Source organism: Meleagris gallopavo, chromosome 20 (assembly GCF_000146605.3).
Source record: "Meleagris gallopavo isolate NT-WF06-2002-E0010 breed Aviagen turkey brand Nicholas breeding stock chromosome 20, Turkey_5.1, whole genome shotgun sequence".
NCBI lineage: Eukaryota > Metazoa > Chordata > Aves > Galliformes > Phasianidae > Meleagris > Meleagris gallopavo.
In genome coordinates, this window is record NC_015030.2 from 5022941 (window position 1) to 5035926 (window position 12986).

The following is a 12986-nucleotide window of genomic DNA, read 5'->3' on the forward strand; positions in this document are numbered from 1 at the left end:
CGAGCTGCGTTACGGCCGTGGGCAGCGCTGCTCACGGAACTCCGGCCCGTGTCCCCCTCTTTATTGTAAATGCGTCCCAGAGCCGCCGGGATCTTCTGGAGCTTGGTTTGGTCATTTGTTTTGAAGCGCCTTTGTGCTTGTCTCAATACACCCCTTCCCCGCTCGGTCGTAGCACATAAAAGCACCTTTGGCTTTTTTAACGTCACACATAAGCTGCGTTGATACCCGGAGCTGCGGGGCTCCGGGGCTGGCAGAGCATTGCCAGCCTTCCTTCCTTCTTGCTCCACCCAGTCTGTCCTCATCTCATCCCTCGACTGCTCCCATTTGCAGGTGCATGTGCTGTCGCTCACCTGAGGGCATTGGGTGTCTGGGGAAGTGCTTATCTCTGTGCCACGGGGCCTTTCTGTGCTGCAGGAGCTGTATGGATGGCGCTCTCTAGGCAGGCTCCAGCCCTAACACAAACCACGTCCTGTAGCCCACAGTGTCACTGAATGTTCCCTCTTTGTGTCCATCTGCAGGAACGGGGATCCTGTCGTCACAGCCGGAGGAGAACCCCCACTGGTGGAACGCCAACATGGTGTAAGGAGGGAGCGCTCGGGGAGATGGGTTCTGCTGTCACAGCACTTCCTGCTTTGGGGTAGCAAGAATGCTGCAGGGACAGCTTAAGGCTAACAGCCACATGAGGAAATTGCCCATTTCCTCATTAGATGCCATACGCATCTAACTGAAGTTGTGCTGGCCTGGACTGGAGAACTCCAAGTCTGCTCTGCAAGGAGCTGTGGGATGACGGAGAAGGACTTGGGGTAGCTGAGAGCCTTCTCAAATAGATGAAGTGGCAAATCCCATGGCTGGCTGATGGCATGTTGTATGTCTGCCAGCTCGAGGGGAACTGGAATCACTTCTTTAGTTCAAAGAAGAGAAATGAGAAAGATCCGTTTATACATGTCTGTGTAAGAGGGAAAAGCACAGGGATGTGAACGTGCATCCTACAAGCTGTAGATAAATTGGGAAGGTAAAATCGTTCCTGCGTGGCCCCTCGGTGGCTGCACTCGGCGTTGCACGGCTGAGTGTCTTCTCCATGTAGCTGTGACAGAACTGAAGCACCGTTTCACTGTGCAGGCACCACTGTGTCAGTGGGAGCTGAGGGCAGCATCACAGCCCTCTGCCCTGCCCACCTGGCATAGCACTTCAGTTAGATCAACAGAAGACACGTTCTTTGTTGATTTATCTCAGTAAAGCCACCAGTGTTAGTAGGAAATGGGCCTAAGTGTCCCTGGGTGTGCAGGAAGGTGTGGCAGGGGCTGTGTGGATGAGTTCCCTTCTCCCCTCCCCAGGGTTTAATTTTCTTCAGTTGTGTGACCCCATCCTCACCCCGCAGGAACGCAGCACTCACACAACTCTTTTTCAGATTCATCCCGTATTGCTCAAGTGATGTTTGGAGTGGTGCCTCTTCCAAGTCTGAGAAAAGTGAGTGTTACTGACAGGCTGTTGCTGCCGCAGACGTTGCACTTTGAAGGCTATGGCCTGATTTCTGTGAAATGCACGAATGGGGAACAGGCTTTTCTCACTGAAGGGCAGGAAAGAATATCGAGCTACTTCCAGATAAAACATCCTGATCTCTTTAGTGCAGTCTGTTTTGACATAGTTCAGAGCCACTGCTTGCGGAGATGTTACTGATGCAGTAGGCAAGGATTAGAGGAACTGAATTCCTTTTGGATGACTCCCCGGTTTCCAGCACACAGCAAATTAAACGGTGCAGCTGAGGAACCATGGTTTGTTGCATGTGACTTTGGCTTTGCTGATGTGAGAGGCAAGTGAACTTAACTTCAAACTTGTCTCGGGGAGATATCTGTCCTTGGAAAGGAGCTGTTGTGTGTCACACTGAAGCTATCTGCAGAATTCATTGTAAAAAGAATCATTGCTTTGCATACATGCCCGCTTTGCTGTCCTTTTGATAATGCCAGAACTCAGCATCTACCTGGAGGAATCCTCTCCAGATCGAGTTCAGTTTTGCACGAGTGATCTGTTTCACCTTGTGTGGCTCTCAGTGCTCACTGAGTTAACATATTACAAGATTAATACCTACAGAAGCAATCTGCTTTGCTCTCGTTTTCCTTCTCTTAGCTCACCAATTCCTAAGCGCCGTGTAGGAAGGCCTGCTGGTGTTACCTTGTCTTCTGTTCATTGCTTATTCACTTCTTTCAGAGAAGTTTAACACTGGGGGGAACATGCAGGTGGAGGGGACAGGAAGGTGTTTAGATCTGTGATCCTTCTGTAACGTTCTTTTGCATTTATGGAGAAGAAGTGAAAGTCTTACCCTGCGCAGGAAGCAGCTCTGTTGACACTGAGGTCTCTGTTTCAGATGAATATGCCTTCATGGGAGCGCTGATCATCCAGGAGGTCATCAAGGAGCTCGTGGGAAAAGGTCTTAGCACTGCAAAAGTGCTGCTGCTGGCAGGGAGCAGGTATGTGTCTGCACGGCTTCCACAGCAGAAGGCTCTTTGGGAAGAGTTCTCAGCAGCAGCAAGCCCTACACCTGCTCTCCACGGGGTTGTCCTGTGGATAAGTGAAGTTGTTTGGAGTGTGGCTGCTGTGAGAGGAGATGTCTGCTAGCAGCCGTGCCGCAGCTGTGCCTGCGTCATGCCCTCAGCACTAAAATTGCTGTTGCAGTGCTGGAGGAACAGGAGTGCTGCTGAACGTGGATCGTGTGGCAGAGCAGCTGGAGGAGATGGGGTACCAAGGGATCCAGGTGCGCGGCTTAGCAGACTCCGGGTGGTTCCTGGATAACAAGCAGTACCGCAGAACTGACTGTATCGACACCATCACGTGTGCTCCAACAGAAGCCATCAGAAGAGGAATAAGGTACAGTCACGTGCTCTGAAGTGTACTTTTGTAAAGATCAGTGTGGGAGCACGTTCTCCCTCTCTGTCTTCCTGCATTTTGACACCTAAAGAGTGTTTATACCATCAGTGATCTCTTCAGGAATTTTGTATTTAAAATACAGACACGTGAAAGAAAGTGTGCAGTTAGCTGCTCTAAAGTGCATTGACTGTACAGTGTAGCCAAGAAAGAGCTTTGCTTCTAGTAAGTTGGCACTTTAACCAGAACAGAAATAGGCCAGCATATGGAAAGATCACTGTTAAGATGTTACTGTGACATTCATTCTGTTGTTGCTTTGTCTTCCAGGTATTGGAATGGTATTGTTCCTGAACGCTGTAAGCTGCAGTTTAAAGAGGGAGAAGAATGGAATTGTTTTTTTGGGTATAAGATTTACCCCACTCTTCGATGTAAGTATTGGAGGAGAGAGAGAAAATGGATTCTGGGTTTTTCTCTGCAGATAACCTACAGCAATCTTTGCCTTTTTTTTTCTTCTTCTTTTTGTCTTTCCAGGTCCGGTCTTTGTTGTCCAGTGGCTGTTTGATGAGGCCCAGCTTACTGTAGACAATGTACACCTCACTGGCCAGCCTGTTCAGGAGGGGCAGTGGCTCTACATCCAGAATCTGGGTAGGGAGCTGAGGAACACCTTGAAGGACGTGACGTAAGTCTTTGAGTGAGAAAAAGCGATGTGTGTACTTCCAAGAAAAGCCCTTTATCCAGTATTCTGGTAGCATTTATCTGATCTCTGCAGAAACTGGTGTCATACATTGATAACTATACTTAGTCTATGCTAAGAATCTTGACTTTTTCATTTCTGAATAAGCACACAGTAATTTCCAGGCTCACAGTTACCGGTTGTCCTTTGTTATCGATAAGAACATGTTGGTGCTGGTTGGTTTTGTTTTTTACCAACCTCCACAGTGAGGTCTGAGACCCCTTGCCATTGCACAGCCATCCACCCCACAGGGTTGTTTTGGAAAGCACTGATCATAAAACACTGAGATGGTTCTTCCTCCGTTGTCTCATCAACTATTAATGTACTTTAGTTGCTGTATGCAACAGGAGTCTCTTGTAGTAGATGCAGGATGGAACCCCTTTTCTTCTGAGTCCTTTAGAGTCCAGACAGGTTTTATATCATGATAGTCATTGCTGTTCAAAAAAACTTTGACAGGGCAGCAAAAATTCCACCTTCTGCCTCGTTGAGAAGATTCTATTCAACAGGAGTTAATTTGTCCTCCCAAGACCTAATCTGTGTTTCTGTTTTCTCCTTTAGTGCTAGCTTTGCTCCTGCCTGTTTGTCTCACGAGATCATTACACGCAAGTGAGTGGTTTTACAGTTTCTGTAAAAGGTCAACATGAAAACACTAGGGGAAATAACTGGTTCTGATAGCCTGACCTCTCTGACACAATCTGTATGGTTTGTCTTTTCAGCCATTGGACGGACATCCAGGTGAAGGGGACATCATTACCCCGCGCCCTGCACTGTTGGGATCGGAGCCTACATGAGAGCAACAAAAATGGGAAGGCCCCTCTGAAAGGTTGCCCAATTCATCTGATTGACAGCTGTCCATGGCCCCACTGCAACCCCTCATGCCCCACTATCAGGGACCAGTTCACAGGGCAGGAGATGAACGTGATCCAGTTCCTCATGCACATGGGTTTTGATGTGCAGAAGATGGCACAGCAACAGGGCCTGGAGCCCAGTAAACTCCTGGGGATGCTCAGCAGTGGTAACTAGGAGGGGATCTTCCCAGGGGCAGAGAGATTAGATCAGGAGGAGACTCGGAGCCCTTCTCCCACACACTCTAATCTTCCTTACGCTCATGCAGGCTGGTGCACGCTCACCCCCATGCAGGCTGAAACCTGCACACCCCCATATGCTCCCACACTCTTGCACACTTTGGATGTGTTAAGAAAAAAAAAAAAAAGCAATTTCTTGCTTACACTGTTTGACTGGAACGTGTTACCTCCAAACTCCAGGGCTCGGTCTTGGCCATTCACATCCTCTTCTGTGTTACACAAGGCAATCTGACACAGCGAGTAGAGAAGCCATAAATATAGCACGATGAGAACCTTCCCCAGATCTAGGACTTTCTCCCTTGCCATGAATTTGACATCATAAACTCGTACAAGTGGTGAAAAAAGCAAGCACTGGATTTCTTTTGTCCAACTAGAAGTGAAGAAATGATTACATGACTTCCTGGAGGCCAGCATCTCATCATGTATCGCAGTGCACAAACCAAGGACACGTGCTAGGAATGGACACTCTTGTAATCAACTTACTTTTGTCTTATTTTATAAAATGACTTTTTTATTACTTTTTTAAAACTAAGCAAGAAATATAAATGATATTGTTTTGTAACATATTTTTTTTAAATAACGAAGAAACCTCTTGCTACTTTGGCAATGTGGACATATTTATTTTAATATGTAAAATGCTATTTATAAGAGCTGACCAGAGAACCATTCATATGTCTGTAAAGTTGTATATGCTGCTCATTTGGATGGGATTTCCTTACAATCACTGTGCCTGGCGGTGGGCTGAGAGTGGTGTTGTCATTTTATAATAATGAGACTCTGGTGTTCCCCTCGCAGTATGCTTTGTCATTCTCTCTAAAGAGGATTGTAGTGTATGAAGATGGAGATTTTCAGCCAGCAGCTGCTGTTTGCATCCTTACACGGCATTTTCAGCTTGAGGATTGTGATATGTCAGGTATTCCAGGGCATTGCATTTTAAGATATGTTTTTATAGCAGTTAAGAAATGTTTGATTCAAGCGGGCCTGTCTCAAAAGGCAAAGTGTTTCCAACATAAAAGCACAGGACAAGAAAGAACATATTTCCATTTGTGAACACACCCTCCTCTTTGAAATGGGATGAGAGCAGGGGAAGGATCAGAAGTGTGACTGAAGATGGAGACAGCATGAGGCCATTCCTTAGAGCAGGAAGCTTGTGCAAAAGCTTCACTACAGCGTGCTGTGTCAGTGCAGACAAACCTGTGCACAGAGCACAACTGCCATCCTTTCTGCAGAGGTCCTTAACACCTCCTTTGCTTTCACTTGCACTGTGGTAATAGTTACACAATGCATAAGCAACAGAACTTTAGGGCCTAATGCTAGAAAAATTCCATGCCCTTTTAAGAGAGAGCTTACCAGGTTAAAGGCAGTGCTGCCTGTAAGGTCCCAACCATTCCTTTACTCTTTATGGACTGCAGCAAACACTCAGGCAGCACCGTGCCGGGGAGCAGTCCTGCTGTGCGAGATGGGGCTTAATACACAGCTCAGGTGAAGTGCTAAGGAGAAAATGAACGGTGCTCCCAGCAGAACTGAAATGCAAGAAAGCTATCGGTGGAGTTTCCATATTATTTGTGTAGGAATTACTAATATTTTGTATGCTTTAATAACTGATGTAACATTGTTCTGACTATACTTTTCATGGCACTAAACTGCGAGGCTGCTTCAGTACAGGGACTGTTTGAAAGCATGCAGAAAGTGGGGTTCCTTCGAGGACCGGAGTTGCTTAGGGTTGATCAGTGCAGAGCTCTGGTACCTGAGCAACAGCCAGAACTGCTGCCATGCACTTGTTCTTCTCTTGGGAGCATCGAGGGAAGCTCTGTGTCCAGCAATGTTTCTGCCAGGAAACGTATAAATGCCACTGTTCAAGTTTGCAATATTTTCCACAGAGCTGGTTGCCTGTATTTCTAAAACATGAATCCAAAGGCTAATTTCTAAAAGGCAAGGAATGTTCAGAGGGGTTATATGACATCTATTTTTTTTTCTTGCAAACAGGAAAAAATTCCTTGGAGGTCAGCAATCTCTAGTTTAGTGTGGCTCTGCAACAGTCTTTTGAAAGATACAACAGAGCAGAAGCCCTCAGAAATATTGTTAAGGGGGGAATTTGGCTAATTTATTAGAAAAATTATATGATGTGGTGCCAGCAGTATCTGGTAACCGGAATCTGTAACCCAGAGGGTGATTTCCAGCTCTATATTTCTTCTTGTACTTGTGCAATAAATATAATTTTCCCAAGCCTTTGTGAAGCTGACACTTCTAAGTTCATCACCAGTGATATTTGCTACATGGAAGCCAACAGCAAGAGGGGTGAGACTGGAAGAATTCCGTACCATGTGTTTGTACGCTCAGATCTCATGACTAGATGAGATGCTTTCTATTAGAAACTCATCACTGAAAAATTGTCCCCAACAGGATCATGTGAATGAGCTAAAATTAAAATGCAATTAAGAAATCAAAAGCTGACAGTGGATGTAAATATGTGCACTGCATGGCTGTAGTTCCAGACTCAGCGTAGCCAGCGTGGTACAGCTGCAGCCAAATGCTTCCATGGGAAGGTGTAGGGAGAAAGGGCCTGGAGGAGCTCTGGTTGTGACTTAAGAAGAAAAATGATGAGTGTGAATTCAGCTGTGTTTGCGTGCAACAGAACGTTACTTATGGAGTGATGCTATGATAACTGTACCTTCTAACACAGACCCCAACTTACAGGACGTGCCACAGTACGGAGCAGCACTCAGCAATGAACCATGGAATCACGGGATGGTTGGAGTTGGAAGGGACCCTAAAGGCCATCTGGTACCACCTCTGCACTGAGCAGGGACACCCACAGCTCCATCAGTGCTCACAGCCCATCCCCTGACCTTGGCTGTCTGCAGGGATGGGCCACCACTGCCTCTCTGGGCAACCTGTGCCACTGCCTCAGTGCTTGTAGTGTTAAAATTTCTTCCTAATATCCAGTCTAAATCTTTTAGTCTGAAACCATTTTCCCCTGTCCTATCCCAACAGACCCTGATAAAGAGCCTATCCCCATCTTACAGCCCCTTTAGACTCCTATAGCGCCTGGAAAAGGCCCTGTTGGAGGAGAAGGATTAACATCACAGAGTTAGGAGGGGCAGAGATCAGTGACAGCGAACCCCCCCTGCAGCCCCTCAGTCCCTTCGCTGCATTTCCTGGTTGTTGTGATGTTAATCATGTCAATTCCACACCCAGGTCACAGCAGCAGTGTGTGGGTGCAAGCAGCGTGCCCGCCAGCCTCACACACAAAGCGTGGCTGGACCAGGGGAAGCCCCACCTGCACAAACCCAGACCCCCTCCCAACAGCACACCAAGATCATAAACGGTTCGAAGCAGCAATTCTCTGTTGCCACCTCTGCCTGGTGTGCGATTTGAGGTTGGGGATGACCCCGGGTGTGGGAGCGGGGCAGTGGCCTGGTGCCAGCCTGAGGCCTGGTGCCACGCGTGGGCTGCATGAGGAATCCCTTCTGTGGCGTTTTTTGCATTCCGAAGCCACAGCAATCATCTTATTTAACTTTTATAGTTGAAATGAAGAGAATTCTCAGCTGTGAAGAAGCCTAGGGAAATGTACACCGTAAATGGCGATGGGGAAAGCTGTGATCCAATTGTGGGGTTTGACCATTTCTATTGGAATCCGTATTCCAAAGCAGAGCAAAGGATATCAAAGCCATTTTTTGTCAACAATTGCATTTGGGTTTGGTGCTCAGGATAAGAATAAGCGGTTCCCACATTAGTAAAACAGGGAAGAGCTTAAGGAGACGGCGAGGATTGGTGTCCAAGCCCTCACAACACAGCAGGGCCTTTCACAGCATGCAAATATATCGCTGCTCCAGATCAAAAGGAGCGAAGTGAGTCAGCTTCTATCGCAGGCTCTGGGCTTTCACAGTGCCTGTGGTGTATCCAGGCCCGTCCCCCCCCCAGGGCTGTGCTTGGGGCTCTTGAGCTGCGGGGAGAGCAGCACTGACCGATACACGTCCAGAGGAGCAGAAGGGCAACCCAGAGCCGCGATGGAGCTGATGGTGTCAGTGTTAAATAACACTGCTCACGGCAGTTGAGGGGGGCAGGACTCGTTCCAGCACTATTAATATAGCCCCTATTTTTATGCCTGGGTTCCTGCAAGCGCCACAGCAGAGCTACAGCTGCAGAACTAAAATGGAATAAATGTCAGTCCCTGGGAAGAACGTGATCCTTTCAGCCATCGTGAGGGAAAGCAGGCAGCGAAAGGACAGAATAAGGGACAGTATTCAGAGCTGGGAACTGATCGCAGCACCCTGAGAGCGCAGCCGGTGGGCAGAGCCAGCAGCAACCTCCCTGCAGCAGCACTCCGTGCCAGAGACGCACGCTCAGCGTCAGCACAGCACCTACGGATACCGGCAGAGGGAGGCAGGAATTGGAGCTGCTGTCTGCTGATCCGGTGCCAGGTGTGACTCAGGACAAAGGGCAAAAGCCTGAAAGGAAGTTTGGGTTTTTTTTTAAGTTGCATCGTCTGCAGGACTGGAAAGATGATGGAGAGCACAGGAGGGCCGTATCTGAACACCGCGGCTGTGACATCTCCGGTGGGAATAGTTCGTTTGCTGCAGATGATGTTTGGATGCACCACATTCAGCCTGGTGGCCCATCAGGGGGGATTCAGCGCAGCATACGGCACTTTCTGCATGTTTGTCTGGACCTTCTGCTTTGCCGTCACTGTCTTTATCACTACCTGTGAGTTCACGCACCTGCACAGCTGTCTGAGCATCTCCTGGGGAAACTTCACAGCTGCATTTGCCATGCTTGCCACGCTCATGTCGGTCACAGCGGCGGTGATTTACCCGCTCTACTTCGTGCAGCTCGGCTGCTACCCCATCACCTGCGAGGTGAGAGACTTCCGCATAGCGGCCAGCGTCTTCGCCGGCCTCGTGTTTGTTGTGTATGGCGTGGAGGTGTTCTTGACCAGGGCCAAACCAGGACAGGTCACCAGTTACATGGCCACCGTCTCTGGGCTCCTGAAGATCGTACAAGCCTTTGTGGCCTGCATCATCTTTGGGGCGCTGGTGAACGACAGCCAATATAGCAAATACGTGGCCACACAGTGGTGCGTGGCGGTCTACAGCTTCTGCTTTATGGTCACGGTGGTGGTGGTCGCCTTCAGTGTCACAGGTAAGACCGCCCAGCTGTGCTTCCCCTTCGAGCGCTCTGTGGTTGTCTACACTTTTGGGGCCGTCCTGCTGTACGTGAGCGCAGCCGTCATCTGGCCGGTGTTCTGCTTTGACAGCAAGTACGGCTCCCCGCAGCGCCCCAGCGCCTGTGCTAAGGGCAGGTGCCCCTGGGACAGCCAGCTGGTGGTGGCCATCTTCACCTACGTCAACCTGCTGCTCTACGTGGTAGACCTGGCGTACTCCCAGCGCATCCGCTTCGTATCCCACATCTGAGGCCTGGCTCTGCCCCGGCTCCAGCAGCAGCAGCAGGAAATGGGACGCGGTGAGGACAGGCACTGACCGGGACAGGAACCAGAGCTCATTGCCAAGGCTGAGTGGGCCCACGGTCACAGCCCGCAGTGGGTCAGCTGCCCACCCCCATCAGTCGGCATTTGCTTCAGCCAACTGGTGCCAGAGTGAAGAAATTCTGCAGTCTGAAGTATGCAAAATGGCGTCTCATCTCCAGAAGGCAAAAAATGCTTGCTGCAATAGTGGGTCTGTAAGCTGCTGGAATGCTGAGCCAAATATTAGGAAAGACACCAAAGATTTTGAAACTGTTACCAACACTTAACTATAATCAAGTGACTACCCAGGAAGTGGGAAAGTTAAAAGCTGCATCAAGGAACAGCAGTTCCAGAGACGAAAAACAATGTTGGATTTTGGGTTAGTCTGGGCTGTGTGGTGAGACATGAAATACTTGCAAATGTGGGAAATTCCAGTCAGGATGTTTCTGAGAAGAACATCATAGCTGTGATATTATTTTGATGATTTCCTTTCCCTCTGCTCCCCTGTTTAGCACAGAAAAAGAATATCCCAAGCACGCACCTCGAGGGGGAGCATAGGGTAGGTTATTCTATTTAGCAAACACCAAGTCTGTACAGGAATGAACATTTGTGTAACTGGAGTTCTATTGCCAAGAAATGGTGCAGAATAGACCCAAATTGCAAAGCAACCGCAACCAGACATTCTTGCTTGGACAGGACCAGAGGGTACCTCAGCACCTGCGCTGCTCATATGTCATTGCTTCTTTATACTGATCTCAGGATTATTTTCCTGCAAGTTTAAAGCTAAGTTTTGGGGGTGGAGGGGGGGATGAAGGGTATGCAAAGATGAATTGATATTACAGCCCTGCATAACGACTGAACTCGTAGGGAAAATCCTTGCATGTAATGGTAACAAACGGAGGGTGCTGGCTCAGAGCAGATCAGGTTCTGGGATTCCTGAGCTCTCTGTGTCACACACCAGCTGTGCTCCTCCGACCCATCCCTGACAAAACACCCAAAAAAGTCCCACACAGCATGGCTCAGGTTTCTGGCTTAGCTGAACAACTCCTCACTTGCCATCAGGCAGACACTAAAGCAGCCCGAGTTCTCGTGCAGAGCAGATAGACTGGATTAAAATCCAGAAGCAGCTGACGGACAGAAGCGAGATTTATTTTTTAAGCAAATAAAGCTGAATGGCAGCCTTGCAGACTACACCTACAGAGGTTTGTGTCCTTCGCCTTTGTGCAGCTTTTATCTCAGCAGCCAGAGCCCTTCTGCTTTCCAGCACAAAGCACGTCTCAGTTCGTGTTGATGCACAAAGCCTGCATGGCCCAGGCCGCCAGCACTTCTGGATGACATTCTGTGTAGCAGACTCACTCAGGAAAAAGGAAGGAAATACATTTTTCATTATTGCCTTGTGTGGGGTTTGAAGAGCAAAGGAAAAAACGTCCACTGGGAGAGGCTGCATTGCACAATACTACTATTCTAAGGACCTTTAGCTGGAACCATTAGCCCATGAAATAAGCATTGGTAGCTATTGGAAAGGGAATGTGCCATGCAGCCTTCCAAGGGCTCTTTTCTCTTCCACAAGTTCCCTTAAGGCAGGAAATTTGGAAGATGATGGCTGAGCAAGAGACTGGCTGGCTTATCCAAGGGCAGAGCTTTGTGCTATCCAGTATAGGTATAAAAAGGGACATGAGGGAGCTTTATTTCCTGCAAACCAAGCAAAATTAAGTGTTGTATCAGTAAGAAATGCTGTTTGGATGAGAAATCCATTGGTATTAGAGCAGGCAGTGTTACCAACAGAGCCACTGCATGCAAAAAGATCCCTGAGACTTTATGATGCATTCTTTTTAACCCGGTTAACCTGAACAAATTCAGCCATGTAACGCTTGGAAATGAATTCTGTTGTTGATATGATGGAGTGCAAAAAATCAAATGGGTGTCCTGAAAACAACAACAACAAAGGGATTTCGCTCGAAGAAAGTATCATCCTTCCTGCAGACTCCATTTCGCTATGGGGGCTGCTGGTGGTGCCCAGCAGATGCCGCCAAATCTCACATGAAATCTGGAAGTTCCTCTGCTGCATAACACCTTTTTTTTTTTTTCTTCTTTTCCCCTTTTTTTTCGCTCACTTCTCTTGCTGCGCAGGTTTTGCACCGAGCAGCGAGCAGAAACACAGTACAAATCTGAATGGCACCCAGTGACACCATGGGGGGGGGCATAACGTGAGGCCAAAGGGAAACCATTGGGGCAACATTTGGTGCCTCAATGATGACAGGGAAATGGGACGTAAGGTGGAAATGATGATAGCACGGAGTGGAGGAGTGGAAAGAGAAGCATTGCCAAGAACAGCCTGTTCAGATTCAGCCCTCTCATCTGTCAGCCAAGGGCTGAGCAAAAATGTTTGCATGGTCAAAATGGCAAAAAATGAAGATTGTGTGGACAACAATTCGCTCTTTTAGGGGAAAAAAAATAAGCAATCCTCGTGCTTTGGTGGTTAAAAACCCTCAAACCATTGGAAAGAATGAGATTGCCCAATCCTGGACGCAGAACATCCCATATCTGCTTAATGTGATTTTAACAAGCAGCCCTGTCGTGATCCAGTTAATTAAAAAGCCCTTTATTTCCAGAGCTCGTCCTCGTTAATTAGTAAATGATGATGGAGGAACTCATCACGGAGGCGTCCTGAGATGGCGCTGTGGGTATACCGACATGTACGTGCGTGCATTTAGCGCCCGGGTCTGTGCTGGCGCCCGGGTCCCAGAATTACACATTAAGAAATGAGACATGAAATGCAAACAAGAACAAAACCCCCCAGGACGGGGAGCGCCGCCCCTCCTCGCCCCGCGCCCACCGCCGCCGC

At 48.4% G+C, this 12986-nt stretch overlaps 2 protein-coding genes across 2 annotated transcripts; both read left to right on the top strand.

The window, feature by feature from the left end:
• The first annotated feature begins 38 nt into the window (after window positions 1–38).
• NOTUM (notum, palmitoleoyl-protein carboxylesterase) lies at window positions 39–5471 on the top strand. Its single transcript, XM_010721353.3, has 8 exons — window positions 39–579; window positions 1409–1467; window positions 2363–2465; window positions 2671–2862; window positions 3187–3287; window positions 3391–3538; window positions 4151–4198; window positions 4309–5471. Exons 1-8 carry the CDS (start codon window positions 575–577, stop codon window positions 4613–4615), a joined length of 963 nt encoding a protein of 320 aa, XP_010719655.1. The 5' UTR covers window positions 39–574; the 3' UTR covers window positions 4616–5471.
• A 2650-nt stretch (window positions 5472–8121) lies between these two features.
• Window positions 8122–11342, top strand: MYADML2 (myeloid associated differentiation marker like 2). The gene has a single exon (XM_010721354.3). The coding sequence runs from the start codon at window positions 9183–9185 to the stop codon at window positions 10089–10091; it is 909 nt and encodes a 302-aa protein (XP_010719656.1). The 5' UTR covers window positions 8122–9182; the 3' UTR covers window positions 10092–11342.
• Window positions 11343–12986: the final 1644 nt, after the last annotated feature.

Excerpts from the sequence above, each read along its gene's own strand:
- NOTUM (XM_010721353.3), top strand. Across the intron at positions 3,539-4,150 it reads AACACCTTGAAGGACGTGAC|TGCTAGCTTTGCTCCTGCCT; the intron begins GTAAGTCTTTGA and ends TTTCTCCTTTAG. Across the intron at positions 4,199-4,308 it reads CACGAGATCATTACACGCAA|CCATTGGACGGACATCCAGG; the intron begins GTGAGTGGTTTT and ends TTGTCTTTTCAG.
- MYADML2 (XM_010721354.3), top strand. The coding sequence starts at position 9,183 with ATGATGGAGAGCACAGGAGGGCCGTATCTGAACACCGCGGCTGTGACA.